The following is a 20,413-nucleotide window of genomic DNA, read 5'->3' as shown; positions in this document are numbered from 1 at the left end:
AAAGAAATGGGTGGCTCTGATAAAGATAAAGCAATCCACTATCCGAGTCCATTGACTATTACAGAAATACTTCCCATATTGTAGAACCTATGTTTGGTGGTACTTAGCTTCACATCAGGTACCCTGAAAATCTGCATATGTTGAATTTGGAAAGTTTCAAACACCAGCACTGAGTGTAGAGCTATAAATTGCTTATGAGTTTTATAAGCACTTAGAACTTCAACAGGACTAGACGATGGAGCAGATGGAATCTGTTAAAGACCAGTCAACTGGCGTCTGGTTCTCTTATCCATAAACGTGCTTTTTAAATAAAGATTCTCCTGAGTGATATTAACTCACTTATATATTAAAAATAGCATCCTTTCAAAATATCTGGAACAGCTCTTTCCATTCCCCTTTAAAAATACCTTGGCGTTTGGGGAGTAAAAAAGCCACAAGTAAGATTAAAACAGGCATACAAATATTTAGTTCCCCCACTCTCCTAACTCTTTGTACTCCGCAAATCTGAGATCCAAGTCCACAGTTCCTTACTGTGACCTCTAATCGGGCTCACATTTTAATCCCGCAACTGTCAGAAGTCAGCGGACTGGAAGTTTGCTTTCACATTCTCGTTCACTAGATGTCTCGCAACGCCACTGAAAAGACCGTTTCCATCCACAGAGGGAAGCTGCAAGGGTTCAAGGCAGAGTGATGATGTCGAGATGTTTACCAGGATGAAATCTGAAGCACGGCGCCCTGGGGTCTCCGCTAGATCACTCACGTGCCGTGTGTCCCGGGTCGTCACTCACCTCTTCCTGGGGACGGTTCAGGCTTTTTATTTATTACTATTTGGGGGCGGGCGGATTCCTTTTAATCTAAGAAGCTTGTAGTAAAGCCTTCAAGGCTCCTGAACGATTTGTCCAGCTCTCATCCCTAAAGTGCAAACTTCCCCACAAAGCTGCCCCCTGGGCAGGGTCCGCACATTAAGCCTTCCAGGCGGCGCTGGGTGTGATGTAGAGATTTAGATTCGCAAAACGGGTACAGTTCTCCGCACAAGTTGTGAAAAACTGCAGGAGAAAAGCATCAGACTTTACTACCGTGTTTCCCCCCAAAATAAGATCCGATCTTATATTAATTTTTGCTCCAAAAGACACCTTCGGCCTTATACTTAGGGGATGTCATCCTGAAAAATCACGCTGGGGCTCATTTTCTAGTTAGGTATTATTTTTGGGGAACCACAGTCAGGCTAAGGCCAAGGCGGCTGGGAGGCCCCACCCACTCTCCACCTCCACAGGCACCGCCTTCCTCGTCAGCGGTGGGAAGTCACCCAACAGGTTCCAGCGCGGAGCCGGAAGTCCCGCCCCTGGAACGTCAACGGCAGCCCGGAAGGGTCAGTGCAGGGCCGGCCAATCCGCCGTGTGCGTTGCTTTCATTGGGTGGTGGGTTCTACGCCGCCTGAGCCCAAGCCAGCGGCTGAGGCGACCCTCCGGCCACGCGAGGACTCGGCTCCGCGCCCTCCTGTGCGGTGCGGGGCGGCGTGACCCTTTCCTCCGGTCGGTGCCGAAGAGAACCGCTCCTGGCCGGGCGGACAGGTAAGTTTGCCGTTGGCTCGGCGGGGAGCTCGTGTGCCGTGGACTCGGGAGGTCGCCGAGTCTCGGCGGGTCGCGGGTTTCTCTCCTGCAAGACGGGTCGGACGGTAGTTTGTCCTGCTCGGTAATTTTGCCCTGTGCACGTATTTGGAGAGCACGTTGGGTCAAACAGCACCTGGTGAAGGGGCACCGCTACCCCCGTTGATCGGTGAGGGCCGGAGCGCTCTGAGTCCGGCTTTCTGAGACACCCGCCTGCCGCCGTGGCTCCGGTGAGGGACCGCGGGCGGTGAAAGCTCGAAAGCCAGTGCCCTCCGGTGCCGTCCATTAGTTCCAGCTGCACCATTAACGTCCTGAGGCTTAACTTGAAAAGCGCGGGTGGGAGGGAACCACGGTGTGTTTTTCCCTTGCTTTCCCTCGAGGACTTGTTGATGTCAGACGTTATTTTGGCCCACAGCTTGAGCCCCGTAGGATGGCAGCCCCGTCTATGAAAGAGAGGCAGGTTTGCTGGGGAGCCCGCGATGCGTACTGGAAGTGTTTAGACGAGAACACGGAGGACGCTTCTCAATGCAAGAAGTTAAGACACTCATTTGAATCAAGTTGTCCCCAGCAGTGGGTAAGTCACACGTGGACGTGTTTCTGTTTGCTGTCAAAATGCACAGAGCTCACGGGGTGAGTGGTAGGCGTGAAACGAGGCACTGTCTCAGTCGTGTCAGATCAAGTGTGTGTGAGCAGCTGAGAAAATCTTGACGGGTTAGCCTGGCTTGTTTTATGTACTTACATTATGCCAACCTTTGGAAAATGTCACCTGACGCTTTAAAGATTATTGAAAAACACATGAACATAGCCAAAAAATTCCAACCCACTAAATTGGTGGACTTCTCCCGGGCTTTCTAAGGGATATTTCCTCGTGGGCAGGAGTTGGTAAATTCACTGGCCTCGAGCTACTGTCACAAAGTATTCCCAGTTGCCTACCCCATCATGTATACCCAAATTACAACAAAAAGAGTTTCGAAAGTAAAAATGTTCGTGTGGTAGATTGTGCCACCAGCTGCCCCAGTGCCGGCCTGCCAGGTGTTTCTGCGCCGTATTGTGTTTCTGTGCCAGGTGTTTCTGCGCCGTATCGCCTGTCTTTGGTATGGGAGGGGGTTGCAAAACTGAACTAACATAACTGAGCTTAGTAAGTGATCCTGCGAGAGTGCGTGACACTCTTCAGTAACCTTTTAGAGGGGTACACCACAGTGTTGCTCGCAGCTTCCAGAAGAGGCAGCTGACGCGCAGAGCTTGGAGGTAACTTGCTCAGTATTGGTCAGTAGGTGGCAGAACTGGAATTCTAAGGCAGGCCCCGCTGGCCGATGTGGTCTTGAACCTGGATGTGTCTGTGCTTTTTCACTGCATCCTGCTCCAAACTATACCAGGTGGTTTGAGAACACATCGTTTTAGTAGAGGTGAAGTGGTTTTCGGGTCTTCACCATGTCACACCTCACATTTTCAGATGGGGAGCCTGAGGCTTGAAGGAGACCACAAGAAGGGTGTACGAAGGTTGGGGTCATGGTGGAGGGCTCAGCTGGGAATGAATGAAGTGAACCTCTTCACCTGTAAAACCATGGTACAGCCAATCTCCTGGGATTACTATGAAGCTCCAGTGTCTAATTTGACATATAAACTGAAAACTGATAAATGTGGGGCTTGATTGGATTAGATAACGATTTAAGCAAAAACCGGTATTATCTCTCTGGTTTTCCCATTAGATTCACTGACAGTAACTCCTGGTGTAAGAAGTGGGTGGGAGATACAGCAGTTGGGACTAAAATCAAACCTGATTCCTTTCAGGCCTTGGTACCATTACTGCCTCTGCTGTCCCCTTCTCACTCTCTGTGCCCTGGCCCAGTGCTCACTGAGAACAGGAAAGGACTTGGGGGTCCTGGGGGTTGGGGTAGGAGGGATGAAGAACCAGCCCTTTGAGTAACTCATGGCCAGAATGTTAGCAGATTCCACCCTCATCCCACCCCTACATTTTCCCAGGAGAACTTGTCACTATGAGACCTGTCTTTTGACAGCCCAGCTATGATTTTCTTCTCCGGTTGCATGTCAGAATTGTGTGGAGATTCTTTTTTTAAATATTAATAGCTATGTCCCAGACCTCACCTCAGACCTACTGAATTTCTAGAAATCGAACCGAAGCTTCTTTTAAAAGAGCAGTGGCTCTACAGGTGATTCTGGTGGACACCATGGGTGGGAATCTCTGTCTTAGCCCCTTTGTAAGTCGCACCGCAGTCCTATTATCTTCTCTCCCCTTACACCCACTGCTGTCTCTCCAACCTCGTGGCTAGTAGAGCCTCCCACCTTCTGCTCTAAGCATCATAAAGGGCTTTTTCAGCCAACCCGTTGCTTCTTTATTGTCTCCTCCCCTTGTACCCAGGCTGAGTGCCATGCCGTGAGGGCCCGCCCTCTCTCCGGCCACTGCGTCCTACCCACAGCCAACATTGGGTACGTGGCCTACGCACCTCAACTGTGTCATCTCTGTCATTTATTGCTCTCAGTAACTCTGTCACCCACTTGTGTGGACGAGGGCACAAGCACACAGGTGAAGTTACGAGTAAGTGCAGAGCCTGAATTTGGGCTCATCGGTCTGAGTCCAGAACTCATGCTCTTCCCTGCTGCACACATACTTCCTGTGCTTGTCACGCAAGCAAAGGATCCATGAAAAGAGCTTGCACAGTCTCATGTTCTAGAATCGCAGTCATAATTCAAGTCTATTTAAATACAAAAACCCTATCTCTTTGGGTCCTTTGACAGTTCATTCCAAAGGCAGTGGATGAAGGAACAGGTGCTTTCCTGTGTCTGTTAACTGCTACCGCTCCTTAGTCCCGTTCTGTGCCAGTCACTACCCCAGCCACCCCCGTCTATAGCCATGGCCTAAAGTACCACTGAGGAGTTGCTGCCCAGTCTGCACCTCCAGGCTGGCCCTTTGTCCAACTCCAGAAGCACCTATTGAGCTTCCTAGGTGGATGTTCTCAAGGGCCCACCTTGACCTCTGCATATACAAGCCTGAACTCTTCCCCCGCCAGCCTCTGCTCCCGTGCTCCCAACTTTAACACAAGCCTAGGAGCCCGTGGCAGCCTTCACCGTGAGTTACTGAAGGAACGTTCTCGGGGAAGCGGAATGACACAGCAGCGCAGCAGTGGGGCTGGGGCCGGTGTGTTTAAGGAACAGCAAGGAGAGAATAGCAGAAGTTAGGGCCACAGGGGTGATGGGCGGCCAGGGATAGTGGATGTTACTCTGAGTGATACAGGAAGCCACTGGAGAGCTTTGAGTCGGGAGAAAGGAGACAATGGGGACATGCGATGGGTGACAGTAGGGAGAGGTTGGTGGGATCAGGGTTCTAGAGGGAAAGTGAAGAGGTGGTGGTCGGAGAACAGATGCCCAGAATCGGGATGGTGGGAGGGCAGGATTAGTTGGTGAGGATGAAGTCTGGGCTTTGAGCCTGGGAGTCAGGGAGTTTGAAGGACACGGTCGCTGACAAGGTCAGGGAACTGAGGCCAGGGGATTGGCAGGATCAAGCACGTTGAAATCAGCCGAGTTGTGACAGGAGTGTTGTTGAAGAAAATGCCAGCGACCTGCAGCGACAGAGGAGTCCAGCAGCGAAGGGGCCTGCGGAGTACACCAGTGCCCTAGTTGACCCCCGGCGTTTGCCGACGACGGCCGCTTCCATTAAACCGTTTCCTGCGCATCGCTCTGTTCCAGCCCGGAACAGTTCTTTCCCGCCTGCGCCTCGGCCCTTTACTGCCTTTCACCTGCGCTCTCTCAAGTATTACCTTGTGGAAGTCTTACGCAATAGCCATAGAATAGACACTAAGATTTTCCAGAGCTGTGTGAGGAGCGGAGGTGGGTGGGAGGGGAGAAGCGGCGGTATCCTTCGAGTGCATTCTGCATGAGCCTTTGTGTTGTCATGAGCCTTAATTTTCACTCAGCCCTCTGAGGTACCATTGTATCTTTTCAGTGGGAACTAAGTCTCAGGAAGGTGAAATCATTTGTTCAGCTAACCAGTGAAATAGTAGAGAGGGGATTTGAAGGTAGGTCTCTGATTCCAAAGTTTGTTCCTTTACTCAGCTGAATCCACAGCCAAAGAATAAAAAGTAAAACCACCAAATAGAGAAGTATTTACAGTGAATACTTCCATCATAAAACACTAAAAATACAAATTTGTTGCATAATAAATATACCAAATAACTAAAAGTCTAGCTGTCACAAGAGCAATTAGTCATCTAGCCCTCTGTGTGTCCCTTTTACAGCACTCAGCAGTCTCCCTCGTATAATGGTCCTATTTGAAGTCTCCTGTTGGTTCATAACTTAGGGAGGGGCAGGGATGAGGTCTGTCATTCTGGCATCATCCAACAGTCCCCCACAAATTGCAACCACACATCCAAGGTATCTGAGCCCAGGATCGGTGGCAGATAATGCCTTTTCCCTGTAAACCTTTGAAATGTCTCCCATTCCAAATGCTGACATTCACACTACCACCCTGCGTTGCATTCAGTGGCTTAGAGGCCACTCGCATTGTGTAGAGGACACACAGCGCTTCTCAGTAAATGCTTGATTGATTAACCTTTTAGAGAATGAGGTTAACCTTTTAGAGAATGAGCATGTTGAGGGTCCCTGACTGTTGGTTGAACGAGGTGAAGGCTGGGAGCAGAGCTTTACAGGCAGAGCACAGAGTGTGCAAGGCGTGGACTCAGGAGGCACGTTCAGGAAACGGCTAGCCCTGTATGGCTAGCGTTTCAGGCTGCTGGTAAATTCAGAGGGCAGACCGCTGGGCAGAGATTAAGCCGTGAATGGCTTTGTCTTAGGAGTTTGGATGTTGACCTTGAAGACAATAGGGATACTTTGAAAGATCTTTGAACAAGCAAGTGATGGGATCAAATTTGGGTTTCTAAAAGACTGTGCTTGGCAGCAGTGTGACAGTGGATTAAGGAAGGTAGAGAACGCGGTTACAGAGCTGCTGCCGTCCAGTGAGCCATGAGGAGGGCCTGTGGGGATCTGGGGAAACAGATCTGGGCGTCTGCGTGGAGACTGACAGTCATGGAAATACTAGGTTCTGGGCAAGCTGGGCCTGAATGTTATTGGGGCCTCTACATAGAACTGTCCGTTAGGCAGCTGGTGACAGGAAAGACAAAGATCTGCTGGTTTGCCACGAAAACATCAAGGGCAGTGCCACTCCTTACCGGTGTCCCTTATATAGAATGGCCATCCCAGCCGTCAGCCTGAGACCACCGGGGTAAATCTGTAGTCTGACGGTCATATTTATGAACATGCTGTAACCAGGGAGACTGCACAGAGAACTGTGGGCATCTCACCAACCAAAGGGAGGGAGTTATCAGAGGATGGGGGCAGGGTGGAGTTCAGGTAAAGGGGAAGGAAGCCGGGCTCCGGGCTCAGGGCAACGCAGTGCTGTGTGCAAATAGGTCATTAAAGGTCAGCTCTGGATTGAGAAGTGGACCTAGGGTCCTGGTTTCCACAAACATAAAAGCTGAGTATCTTGTTCAGAAATCCCTGATGTGAAGTCCTGCACCTGGGTGAGAGGTCCAGGGTGCCTTAGAATCTCCAGGAGGAAGGGGGCTTCATTCCTACTGATAGGTGCATCTTCCAAGTGCAAATTTCTGATAGTCTCTGATTTTAGAGAACAAGGTTTCCTGGTGAATAAGAAAGCAGTAGTCACTCCAAAGGATCTGTTAGGAAACCCCATAGCTGTCAGCTGTCCTGTGTCCTGTGGCTGCTTAGCTGCCAATCAGCCCAGCTTGAGACTGGGCAGATTTTTACATTCTCAGCCTAAGCTCATTTTCACTTACTCAGCCACAGTGGAAATATTTAAGAGTTATATCCTCAGAAAAGCTTTTAACAAAAGAACTAGTGTTTTCTATTCTGACAAACTGTGTGGTATTCTGCCTTTGCCTGTGTGCAAAGCAGTCAGATACAGAGGCTGACGGTCTGTGGTTGGCCTTCATTTCACTGCTTCAGGATGTGTGGCTTTAAAGATACTTCCAATTCCCTAGTGCAAGACGAGAATATAATAGAAATAATAAAATGAAATCTTCAATTTATTGAAGTTTTACCATCAATTTACTTACAATTCTTAAATATAATTTTTAACTATGTGTCTTGTCTCCTTTAAATGTATGTTTCTGGATGAGATAAACTTGATAAAAATATGGCTGATGAATTACAAAATTTATTGAACTTACGGTTGATAAAAAAAACTTGTATGATGTTTTTAAACATGAAGTCTTATGACCTTAAAGCTCTATGACCTCTCTGAACTTGCATGGCAAGTTTCACATGTCTAAACATATTTTTAATTTTAATTTTAATTTTTTTAATTTTAATTTTTTATTTAACCTGTCCCCATCTCTGTCAGCCATCAGCTTGTTCTCTGTATCAGTGGATCTGTTTGTATTTTGTTTTTATTCATTTGTTCTGTTTTTTTTAGATTTCACATACAAGTGAAATCATACGGTATTTGTTTTTCTCTGACTTACTCACTTAGCATACCTTCTAGGTCCTTCCATGTTGTTGCAAATGGCAAGTTAATACTCTTTTATTACTGAGTAATATTCCATTGTATATATATGCCACGTCTACTGATGGACAGCTAGGTTGCTTCCGTATCTTGGCTGTTATAAATAATGCTGCAATTAACAGGGGGTGCATATCTTTTTCGAATTAAGTGTTTTTGTTTTCTTTGGATAAATACTCAGAAGTGGAATTGGTGGATCATGTGGTAATTCTACTTTTAATTTTTTGTTTTCCATAGTGTCTGCACCAATTTGCAGTCCCACCAACAATGCATGAGGGTTCCCTTTTCTCCACTTCCTTGCCAATGTTTGTGAATTATTGACTTTTTGATACTAGCCATTCTAATGTATCTCCTTGTGGTTTTGATTTGCATTTACCTGCTGATTAGTGATTTTGAGCATCTTTACATATGTCTGTTGGTCATCTGTATGGCCTCTGGAAAAATGTCTATTCAGGTCTTCTACACATTTTTTAATTGGATTTTTTTGCTTTTTTTTTTTTGGTGTTAAGTTGTAGGAGTTCCTTATATATTTTGGATATTAACCCCTTATTGGATGTATCATTGGTGAATGTCTTCTCCCATTCAGTAGGTTGTCTTTTAATTTTGTTGCTTTCTGTCGCTATGCAAAAACTTTTTAATTTGATGTTGTCCCATTTTTGTTTTTCTTTTGTTGCCCTTGCCTGAGGAAACATATCCAGAAAGATATTGGTAAGATTAATGTCAAAGAGTTTACTGTTTGTGTTTCCTTCTGGAAGTTTTATAGTTTCAGGTCTTACATTTAAGTCTTTAATTCATTCTTTATTATTGTATATGGTGTAAGAAAGTGGTCCAATTTCATTTTTTTAAATGTCTGTCCAGTTTTCCCAGCACCACTTATTGAAGAGATTGTCTTTACCTCACTGTGTATCCTTGCCTCCTTCGTTGTAGATTAATTGACCATATAAGCAAGGATTTATTTCTGGGCTTTCTAGTCTGTTGTCTTGATCTATGTGCCTGTTTTTATGCCAGTACCATGTTTTAATTATTGTAGCTTTGTAATATAGTTTGAAATCAGGGAGCATGATACCACCCACTTTATTCTTTCTCAAGATTGTTTTGGCTACTCACAGTCTTTTGTGGTTCCATATAAATTTTAGGATTAGTTATTCTAGTTCTGAGAAGAATGCCATTGGTACTTTAATAGGGATTGCATTGAATGTGTATATTGCTTTATGTACTAAGGACATTTTAACTATTAATCCTTCCAATTATTTGTATCTTCTTCAACTTCTTTCTTCAATGTCTTATAGTTTACAGACTGCCTTTCGCCTCTTTGGTTAAATTTTAAATTTATTCCTAGGTATTTTATGCTTTTTGAGAAATTGTAAATGGAATTATTTTCTTAATGTCTCCTGATCATTTGTTACTGGTGTATATAAGTGCAGCAGAATTCTATATATTGATTTTGTATCCTGTAACTTTACTGAATTCATTTATTGGTTCTATAGTTTTTTGGATGAGTTTTTAGGGTTCAATATATATAGTTATCATGTCATCTGCAAATAGAGAAATTTTACTTCTTCCTTTCCAATTTAGATGCCTGTTTATTTCTTTTGTGACTGCTGTGACTTCCAGTATATGTTGAATAAAAGTGGTGATAGTGGGCATCACTGCCTTGTTGCTGATAGTAAGGAGACCGCTTTTAGCTTCCCCATTGAGTATGATGTTAGCTGTGGGTTTGTCATATATGGCCTTTATTATGTTGAAGTATATTCCCTCTTTCATCACTTTTTTTTAGTTTTATCATTAAAGGATGTTGAATTTTGTCAGATGCTTTTTCTGCATCTATTGATATGATCATATGATTTTTATCCTTCATTTTGTTAATATGTGTCAAATTCATTGATGTATGTATGTTGAACCACCCATGCATCCCTGGAATAAATCCCACATGATCATGGTGTATGATCTTTTTAATGTATTATTGAATCTGTTTTACTAACATATTTTTGAGAATTTTTGCGTCTATGCTCATCAAGGATATTGGCCTGTAAATTTTTTTTTCATGTTTTTGTCTGGTTTTGGTGTCAGGGTAATGCTGACTTTATACAATGAGTTGGAAGTGTTCCTCTTTGATTTTTTTGAAATAGTTTAAGAAGGATGGGTATTAATTCTTCAAGTGTTTAGTAGAATTTACTGTGAAGCCCTCTGGTCTTAGATTTTTGTTTATTGGGAGTGTTTTCATTACTGCTTCAATTTCATTGCTCCTAATTCGTCTGTTTAGATTTTCTTTCTTCATGGCTCAGTCTTGGAAAGTTACATGCTTCTAGAAATTTATCCATTTTTCTATCCATGTATTGCCATATGATTGTTTATAATATTCTTTACATTTCTGTAGTGTTGGTTGTAACTTCTATTTATGATTTTATTCAGGCACTCTTTTCCTTGATGAGTTTGGCTAAAGGTTTGTAAAGAACCAGCTCTTAGTTTCATTGATCTTTTGTATTTTGTTTTTAAATTTCTATTTCTGCTCTGATCTTATTTCCTTTACCTGTAAAGATTTATTGTTTATTTGGAATTTTCCTTCTTTCTTGAGGTGGACCTGTATAGATAGGATCTTCCCTCTTAGAACTGCTTTTATTGCATCCCATAAATTTTTGAAAATTTAACTCAGGCAGTTTTTGATTTCCTGTTTGATTTTTATTACATTTCTTGAGGAGGTTCATGACTTACTCAAAATCTCAACGGGATCTGTACCCCAAGAAGGGTTAAGATTCACTGACCTACACTCTCTTTCAAGACTTTTATACATCAAATGCACTGATTGAAAATAGTTCTAAAATATAAATCACGCCACTTACACAATGTATTAATAGGTTGAATAATTTTATACTTAATTCTGTGCTGTTGTCTACGCTGCATAACTTGCCCTTATTCAACTTCAACCCTTTTCTTTCAACAGATAAAGTATTTTGATAAAAGAAGAGACTACTTAAAATTCAAAGAAAAATTTGAAGCAGGACAATTCCAGCCTTCAAAAACAACTGCAAAGTCCTAGGCTGTTTTTGAACTTTTCAGAAAGGTTGAAACTATGCTTTCTGGACATTCAAAAATGTTCCATTCACTATAGACGTCGTTTTGAATCATGGCTTATCAGTACTTGTATATATATAAATCTTAATTAAAATGAAGATTCCATCATTCAAACTATGAAGAACTGAAATAAAAGGTATGAAATATGCTTATTTTTAATTTAGTAATAAATCTATTTTAAGAAAAAAAGAAGCCTATTATAAAAACACATGTACTTTTTTGGGGGGATTTCAGGATGGGTAGTAGGCAAATATAATATAGATATAGGTAGATACTGAAAAAAGTAGGTTGTTGTGTGCTGGGAGTTTTTTTAATACAGGCACAGAAAAATGATTAGAAGAACTTAAAATATATAGAGAAAATAATAAAGACCATCTACCAAAAACTTATAGCTAATATCATAATGATGAGACAATGAATGCCTTTTCCCAAAGTCAGTAACAAAGTAGGGATGTCCTCTCTTCTATTCACAATTGCACTGGATTCCTAGCTACTTCACTGAGACAAAGAAATAAGCATACAAATTAGGAAGAAATAAAATTGACTGTTCATAGACGTTCACCGAAGCTATGATGATCTCTATAGAAAATCCCAAAGAATCAGTAAAGAAGCTCCTGGAACTAATAAGTGGCAGGAAATAAGGTCAATATACAAAAGAAAACCATACTCTTGTATACCAGAATGAACAAATTGGAATGTAAAAGAAAACACACACCATTTACAATAGTATTAAAAAAATTTTTTTCAAAGGAATATGTCGATATAAATCTAAACAATGTGTGTAGGACCTATATGTTGAAACCCACAAAACACTTGAAATTGGAGAAGATCTAATTAGAGAGAGACATTGTGTTGATGGATTAGAAGACTCAATATATCAGTATTGTTAAGATATTGTTAAATTATCTCCAATTTGTTCTACGGGTTCAATATAACCCTAATCAAACCAAACAAACTTTTGTAGATACTATTAACAAGCTGATTCTGAAATTTGTATGGAAAAGCAAAGGATCAAAAATAGCCAAAACAATTCTGAAAAAAATAAAATTGGAGGATTCTTATTAGGTGATTTCGAGAATTATAAAACTACAGTTATCAAGACAGTATGGTACTACTGTAACAGGACTGGCAAAAAGAGAGACACATCCCGTGTTTCCCCGAAAGTAAGACCTAGTCGGACAATCAGCTCTAATGTGTCTTTTGGAGAAAAAATTAATATAAGACCTGGTATTATATGTTTTATATTATATATTTATTATAGTAATTATATATTACATTATACTATATTATGTTAATTGTATTATATTTATTATATTAATTATATTATAGACCCGGTCTTACAAGATCCGGTCTTATAGTAAAATAAGACTGGGTCTTATATTAATTTTTGCTCCAAAAGATGCATTAGAGCTGATTGTCCATGTTTGGGGAAACATGGTAGTTCAGTGGAATAGAGTCCAGAAATATACCCACACAAATAGTCAGCTGCGGTAAGACAGAGGTGTAGAGTCATTCAATGGAGGAAAAATAATCTTTTCAACAAATAGTGCTAGAAAAATTGGACATATCCATACACAACAAAATGAACCTTGACATTTACCTTACACCTTACTTAAAAAATTGGATCATAGACTTAAATATAAAACTTCTAGAAGAAAATATGGAGAAATTCTGCATGACTTGGGGTTTGCAAATGAATTTTTAACATCAAAAGTGTAATCCATAAAAAAATAAGTTGGGCCTTATCAAAATTAAAATTTTTTGTTCTGTGAAAGATACTATTAAGAGAATAAAAAGATAAACTACAGACTGGGAGAGTTTTTGGCACTGGGGATGCCAAAAAACTATACACTGGACTTGTATTCATCTTTTGTTATCAGTATATATTATTACAATTTTAATACAGTTTTTTCCTTAAACTGTGTATAGATTTTTTTGGCACCCTCTATATTTGCAAATCACATACCTCAAAAAGAACTTATATCCAGAATAAAGAACTCTTATAACTTAAGAAAAAGAAAAATCACCCATGTTTAAAAAATGGGCAAATTATGTGAATAGTAGCTATCTTCAAACATCTCTTCATAGTGTTATGAATAACTTATTTAATATGAAAAGATGTCGCATATTATCAGTAGGGTAATGCCGCCTAAAAGCGTGGTGCTCTATCACTACCCGCCTATCAGAATGGCTCCATGGAAGGTGACAATACCACGTGCTGCTGAAGATGCAGAACAACACACTCAGTCCCTGCTGCTGGGAACGCCAAATGCTAAAGCCCCCCTCAGTTTCTTATCAAGTTAGATACATGCTTAGTTCTGACCCAGCAATCCCACTTGTAGATACTTCACCAAGTGATGTAAAAATCAAAGCTGTACATGAATGTTTAGAACCACATTGCTCATAATTGCCCCAAACTGGAAACCCAGATGCCTGCAACAGAGGACTCGCTAAATGAACTGCGCTACATTCATGCACTGGAATACCACTTAGCAATAAGAAGAACTTGAGTCACCCAGCAACACTGAAGAACTTGGCTATGTGAAAGAAGCCAAACCCAAAAGGCTACATATGTGCTTCCATTTATACGATTCTGGAAAAGGCAAAACTAGTCAAGAAAGCACATCAGTGGTTGCCTGATGTGTTTGGGAATGGGGCAGGGGAGCGTACCCCTATGTGCTCCATGAGTGCGCACTTGTTGGAACCCACAGCACCGCACCCACACTAACGAGCGACCGATTGCGTGCACATCACACAAAATGAACCAGGATTTGGGAGGGAGTCCAGAGTGGGATGCAGCTGTGGTAAATGAGTCTGACCATATTACAAATAGGACAAACTCACTGGAAGGGGCGGGAAAAAGGGGGGCTGGCCTAAATAATTTTGAAAAATTATTTTTGTAGATTGTAAAGAAAAATCCATACAAATTGCTGAATTTCACAGGGGTTTGGGTTAGCAGTTGTGAAACTACAATAATAAGAACCAGGTTTATGTCAGAAAAAGCAATTAAAAATAAGCAAGAAGTGAATGCTAGAATTAACCTTGTGTTGGGTGTGAGAGTGATAGTGAGGATTCCTGTTCACACTGACTTCTGCAGACAGTATGTTTTGTACACACTGGCTGTGGACACCGATATGCCCCTGCTGTTCGCGGAGAGGCCTGCGGTGCCACCCCAGCTCCCAGACCTCGGTTTCTAACACTAATCTCCAGTAAATGTCGGATTCTAGAATTGGAGCAGGGGAAACAAAAGAAGAGCCTGGAGCACTGTGTAGTGGCAGAAAGTAAGAAAGTACTAAAATGAAAAAGAATGGGAGTGTGTCCAAAGGACACAAGAGCCAGCCATCCACACTGACATAAACAGATGACTGAATAAGGGACAGCTCTTTCTTACAGAAGAATTCCAAGTAAAAAACGGGTAGGTGAAATGAGAGAAATACAGAATATCACCATTAGAACACTCCAGGAAGAACTGCTACAGGCAGTATCCCCTGATGGATGCTAAAATCAGTGAGCACACTGTTCAGGAGAAACAGTATACGAGCATAGCCTCCAACCATCTCCCAAAATAGTATTAACTACTGTGCTAGTTTTAACAGCTGCCCCGAAATTTCTTGATACTCCTTCCTCCAAAAGATGAAGCTTATTTTACCTACCCGTGAATGTAGAATAGGCTTCTAACAACGGCCATGGAAAGGGAAAAATAGCACCTTTCCAGAGCACAAGTGGTGGAGGTGGTAAGTCATGCTGAGATGTGATGGGAAGGGCACCTCAGGACAAGTGTCCTTTAAAACCCCCATCCGTCTGAGCATGGGGACACAGCAGACAAACCCGGAATATGAGACACTGAAAAAAATACCTGACCAAAGTGTCATGGTCATAAAAAACAAGGAATGATGGAATCTGGAGGAGACGTGATAACTGAATGCAATGCAGTGTCTGGGATGGGCAGACTAAAAAAATGAACTGAAAAGTGGAACATAAAAGATATTAGTGGGAAAGCGGGAAATCTGAATATAGAGCAGATCTGTAGTCTGGTGAACAGCATTATTATCAGTGTTAATTTCTTAGTTTTAATAAATGTCCATAGTTCTGTAAGGTCCAGTTAGGCATCTGGATGAAGGTATCTGAACTATCTTTGCAACTCTTCAGCAAAACAATATTATTCCAGTAAAACTACAGAAGGAAAAACACATATACAGGTAATAGGCGCTAAATTTAAATATTAAAAAGGACCCAGACATAATTGAAGTTCATTTCTGGATAGTAATAATGAAGTAATCGCAATATCAAACAAAGAACAGAAACACTGAGTCAGCCTTCATGTGCCCCATGACATGCAAGAGTAGTTCTCCTTTGGGCGGGCCCATGTTGACAGTTGTCAGAATATAAACCATTTCTCAGCGCTATTTGAACTCTGAGCAAAGGTGGCATAGGAACATTTCCCTTAAAAACTTCATATAAGTGATGTGGGCCTATTTCCTGGCTTTAAAAACAAATTAAAGCCTATGACCTAAGCATTATGTCTTTATAGGGCATGTTTCCTCCCTGGGAGTAGGTAGCTACAAAGCAGCAGAAGAGGCCCACTGCTCCTCAAACAGAACCTCTGCTTCCAAACCCCACGCCTCCTTATGAAGTAAGCTGTGGCACCCCGCACCGCCTACGACGTAAGGTGTGGCACCCCGCACCGCCTATGACGTAAGGTGTGGCACCCCGCACCGCCTACGATGTAAGCTGTGGCACCCCGCACCGCCTGTGACGTAAGCTGTGGTACTCAGATCAGAGCCGCGTAATGCTGCCTTACTCCCATTATAGTCTACGTTTCTGACAACACTAGTTTCTGGGAAAGAAATTATCTTTTTAAAATACATTGTTTGATTTCCACAATTGCTTAAAATATTTTACTAACGAAGTCGTACAATTTAGCTAAAAATGTTTATTAAAGGGGACAAAATATAGCAGTATATTTAAGGCACATGAAAAAGTTTTGGCATTAAATTGCAAGAAAAAAATACAAATTATTACAGTAAGTTCAGAATCTATTTCATTTGTCCAAACCAGTAACTCGTCTCGGAAAAGGCACGGACTTGGTGGCTGGGGTCCCCCTGGCGCAGCAGCTGCTGCCTGGTATATTCCCAGATTAGCAGGGCTCCACTCACGTGGACGTTAAGCGAGCGGATGATACCCTGCTGAGGGATTTCCACACAAACATCCAACTGCTGGATCAAATTTGCTGGAATTCCTTCACGTTCATTTCTAATGAAAAACGGGAGAAGGAAGGTTAGTTTTCTTGTAATAAGCAATTTTTTTTCTCAGATATTCTGGAAGCAACAGATTAACAAAATGAAGTAAGTGTAAATTACCAGGAAGATCAGAGTGTAACAAAGATTTGGGGGTCAATTCTGTGTTCACCTCACCCTCCCAAACAGGTAAAATAAAAGGAAAAACTAGGGGGGCTTTCCACAAACATTACTCCTATTAAGTGAAATAATAGCAGTCCAGATAAACTAAAATTTCTGAAACATTTTCAAGACTTAGACTGAGATATACTATCATCAGGAGAATTTTCTTACCCCAACAAGAGTAGAGATTTCTCAGGAAAGCAGTACTGGGTGAGGTCTACACTTTTGGCAGTTTGTTCCACACCAATGATGGTGTAACCTTCTGATTTTTTCTGTTGCAGATAATCGGTCAGCTGAGGTGGTTTTACCTTAATATTAGATTTAAAAGCAGAACATTAAATCAGTTATAGCCCTGCCTGGAGTAAAATCAGAGTTTTAAAAAAAATTTTACTAAACTAAGTTTGTTTAAAAGTCTTTTTAAAAAGAAAGGGACAGAATTATACATTATAAACAAGAACTCCCCCAACATCATAGAAATTTATAAAAATTATTCTTATGTCAATAGTGAGTTGCAGCACACATTTTACTGAAAAGAATTCTACATTACTGATGATTTCTAAAAATACAACCATGTGAAAGATAAAAGAATTGGAGAACAGATGAGGGCTATATTTTACTTGAAGCATTATTTTTAAAACTATTAAAGGCTGGGCTCCTGTAAATCACTGCAAAAGGACTGACACATGGAAATAGAGTACTACATGCAGATTTAGCGAATAAAAACTGTAATAAATTACTTTCCACCCACCTCCACTAAAGGAAGCCACTGTTCGGCCGAGACACTGAGGTGCTGGAACTGCCTGTCGTTTATACTCTGGAGACTGCTGACGACGAGCGCCGAGGCCCCGAACACCTCGCAGGTGCGGCACAGTCCTGCCCAGAACAAGCTCACGTCACTGTCTCATCCAAGGCTAAGCGCGTTACGTCCCTTACAGCCCTCTGCAGCTCCCAGAGAGGGTACAGGGAGAACTGACAGCCAGAAATGGCCGTGGACTCATTAAAACTTTCAGGATAAAAGATTTAAGCGAGCCCCGGAATACTACTGATTTACCTCCTAAATTAGTTGGTTTATCGATGAGCGATGCCACCACAATCAGCCTGCTCATGGACTTCCCAAGCTTGGCAGCACGATCCGGAAATACTAGCTCCGGGTCTGCATCAGGAACATTGTTTTTCCCTGGGGTGATCTTCTTCTGAACATCAGTCCACTCGGGTTGGTTCTCTGCTTCGCCTGAGTTAGAACCTGGGAAGGAAAACAATAATCCCATATATAAACCAACCCCTCTCTCACACGTACTGTGTGTGTGTGTGTGTGTACAGAGTTTAGAATGAGATTCATTAACTAAAGAACTACTTGGATTCAGATACAGCTGCCATTTTCAATAGTAATTTTAAGTGTTCAGATTCAATTCTACTAAGCAATCAACTACATTTCGTGACGATAAAAGACACACTCTTTACATTTTAGCATACCCAAATTTGGGAAGCATCTTAGAATCCATAGGGTGTCATAATTTGCTAGCATTCTTAGAGGTATGTAAAATAATAGTGTATCTTATAAGCAACAGTGTATCAGATTAAAATTTTCTGTAGAAATAGTATATTCCCGAAAGCAATAGTCTTTACCTTCAAGCACTTTACACGTGTTTGGAGGAACGTTCCTAAACTGAGGGCTATTCTCTCCGCTAGCCCGACGAGGACACACGGCTACTAGCCTGCCTGACTGCAGCACAGGAGGGGGACCACCCCCTGCTCCTCCGCTGTCCTACGCCCAACTGTTGATTGAGCAGCCGGGAGCACTTAGCTTCCTGGGGATGGAAGAGGGATGCTAATGACCAGATCACAGTACCAGTGAGGGGCGCTCCCCAGAAAGTTAATGTCTGGGGGCGGGGGCGGGGGGGGGGAGGAAGACGCAGGCAGGCTTGAGAAGGGAAGCGATGGTCTGTAAAGCAGACAGTGGGGGGCAGGGCGGACTGTAGGTACCACGTGTGCACAGACGAGTGGGGGCCATGCAGACTGCAGGTACCCCATGAGCGTGCACAGACAAGTAGGGGGCACGGCAGACTAGGTACCCCATGCGTGTGTACAGACGTGGACGGGATGACTCAGCAGCAGTCCGCGGGTGTAGCGTAGCACGCAGTGGATGGAGGGAGGTGGCTCTGACCAGATCACAAGGATTTTGTATAGGTGGTAACTCACCCTACAGGTAGGAGCCACTAAAGGACTTCCAGAGGACGGATACTAGAACTGGTGTTGTGTTTTAGAAAAATCCCTCTTGAAAGAAATGTAGAGGGGAAGTTGGGGCTGGAAAACCATTAAGAGGCTTTTGCACTCGCCCAGGCAAACACAAAGACGGTTCAAATGAAGTTGGTACAAGAGGAGCTGCAGAGGGACGCAGAATCACCAAGACTGGGTAATGGATGCATGTGGGCCAGAGAGGATACAGGAAAAGAATGACGTGTGTGTGACAGCGACACCACTAACAGGAGGTATACAGAGGGGCAAGTTTGGCTGGAAGGTGAATTCGATCCGGGTATGTTGCGTTTAAAGAGCTTATGGGACGTGCAGTAGGCTTGGGAAAGAGGCTGGGAAGGGATAAAGAACTGAAAGTTAGTTCTCTCTGTGGTGGTTTCCAGTTGTAGAGGTTCATACAAGCGCTCACGGAGAGCATGTGGGTGGGGTGAGATGAAAACCAGGCCATGAAAACGGTGCGGAGACAGTAAGTCTCGGCATAGAAACTGTCCTGCGAAGTCCCTCTCCACCAAGAGCAAACCAAGCAAATGGAACAGAAAGCTAGCTCTTCAGCCGTTCCCAACCAGCTAACGTCGTGTCTGCTCCGTTCCACGGCACAGCTCAGACCAGCTGCCTACATGCTGTCCCCTCTGTCGCCCAGCCCCTGCTCGGCCATCCCAGTCAGGCCGTCCCCACCACACTGATGAAACAGCTTGTCACTGTGTCTTGTCCCCAGCCTTCACGTTTGCTGTTCTGTTTGGGGAGAGCTCTCCCCCCAGATCTTTGCTGGCCTTTCTCTCCACTTAGGTCCCTGCTCAGTGTCAGCTTGTTGTTAATCTCTTCGCCCTGCTTTATTTCTTTTTTTGGTAGCACTTTTTACTTACTACCTGACATTATCTTACATATTTGTGTGGGGTTGTCACCCCTGTAAGCTCCAGGAGGGCAGGGCCTTGGTCTATGTCTAGCACATAGGAGGCAATCAATAAGCCTTTGTTAAAGAAATAAATTAGGGTGACATGTCTTAAAATGCATTAGTAAACCAAGAGTATGTGATAAAAAATGAGCTTCCCCAGAACTCGCCTCCAGATGTGCTGAATTAAAATCTAAGGGTGGGACCCACGAACCTGTACTTCTAACAACTTGTCCAAGGGCTTCTGGAAAACATTAAAATTTTAGAGAACTACAAATATAAGGGACAAGTGGAGGAACTCATAAAGGAGACTAAGAAGAGGCAGATTGAGGAAGAAAACCAGGATAGTATCAAACTGGCAAATAAAAGTTCCAAAAAAAGCAGGTACAATAAAAGTGTCTACTTAGGTTTAGTACAGAAAAAGACAAAATTTCTGATTTTCTAAAAGAAGGTTCAACGATGGTTATGGGTTAGGGAGAGTCAGACCGAGAACAAGTTGTGACATGGCAGAAACGTAAGCTACTACACAACTAAGAAGTTTAGTTGTGATTTTAAAAATGGGGGCGGGTTTTTTCAGGGCAGCTTCACTGTGAAGGGACGGAGGAGGAAGAGAGCAGCAGAGGGAAATGTGGGTCCTAAAGGAAGCTGGGAGAAAGACGAA

General features: G+C 42.8%; 2 protein-coding genes across 4 annotated transcripts in view; one reads left to right on the top strand and one right to left on the bottom strand.

The window, feature by feature from the left end:
* The first annotated feature begins 1,350 nt into the window (after positions 1-1,350).
* LOC117018526 (cytochrome c oxidase assembly factor 6 homolog) lies at positions 1,351-11,346 on the top strand. Its single transcript, XM_033099563.1, has 3 exons — positions 1,351-1,571; positions 2,023-2,181; positions 11,081-11,346. The coding sequence occupies exons 2-3, from the start codon at positions 2,038-2,040 to the stop codon at positions 11,174-11,176; spliced, it is 240 nt and encodes a 79-aa protein (XP_032955454.1). The 5' UTR covers positions 1,351-1,571; positions 2,023-2,037; the 3' UTR covers positions 11,177-11,346.
* Positions 11,347-15,746: 4,400 nt separating this feature from the next.
* Positions 15,747-20,413, bottom strand: part of TARBP1 (TAR (HIV-1) RNA binding protein 1) — a 72,322-nt gene continuing 67,655 nt past the window's right edge. For all 3 annotated transcript variants that reach the window (XM_033099561.1, XM_033099559.1, XM_033099560.1), the window contains 4 exons: positions 17,662-17,853; positions 17,359-17,483; positions 16,782-16,918; positions 15,747-16,464 (listed from right to left, as the gene is read on the bottom strand). In XM_033099561.1, the coding sequence (XP_032955452.1) occupies positions 16,248-16,464; positions 16,782-16,918; positions 17,359-17,483; positions 17,662-17,853 (671 nt within the window). In that variant the 3' untranslated portion in view covers positions 15,747-16,247. The remainder of the gene's footprint in view (positions 16,465-16,781; positions 16,919-17,358; positions 17,484-17,661; positions 17,854-20,413) is intronic.

Source organism: Rhinolophus ferrumequinum, chromosome 27, assembly GCF_004115265.2.
Source record: "Rhinolophus ferrumequinum isolate MPI-CBG mRhiFer1 chromosome 27, mRhiFer1_v1.p, whole genome shotgun sequence".
NCBI lineage: Eukaryota > Metazoa > Chordata > Mammalia > Chiroptera > Rhinolophidae > Rhinolophus > Rhinolophus ferrumequinum.
Note: the sequence above shows the minus strand (reverse complement) of the source record. Positions and strands in the feature narration are given on the sequence as shown.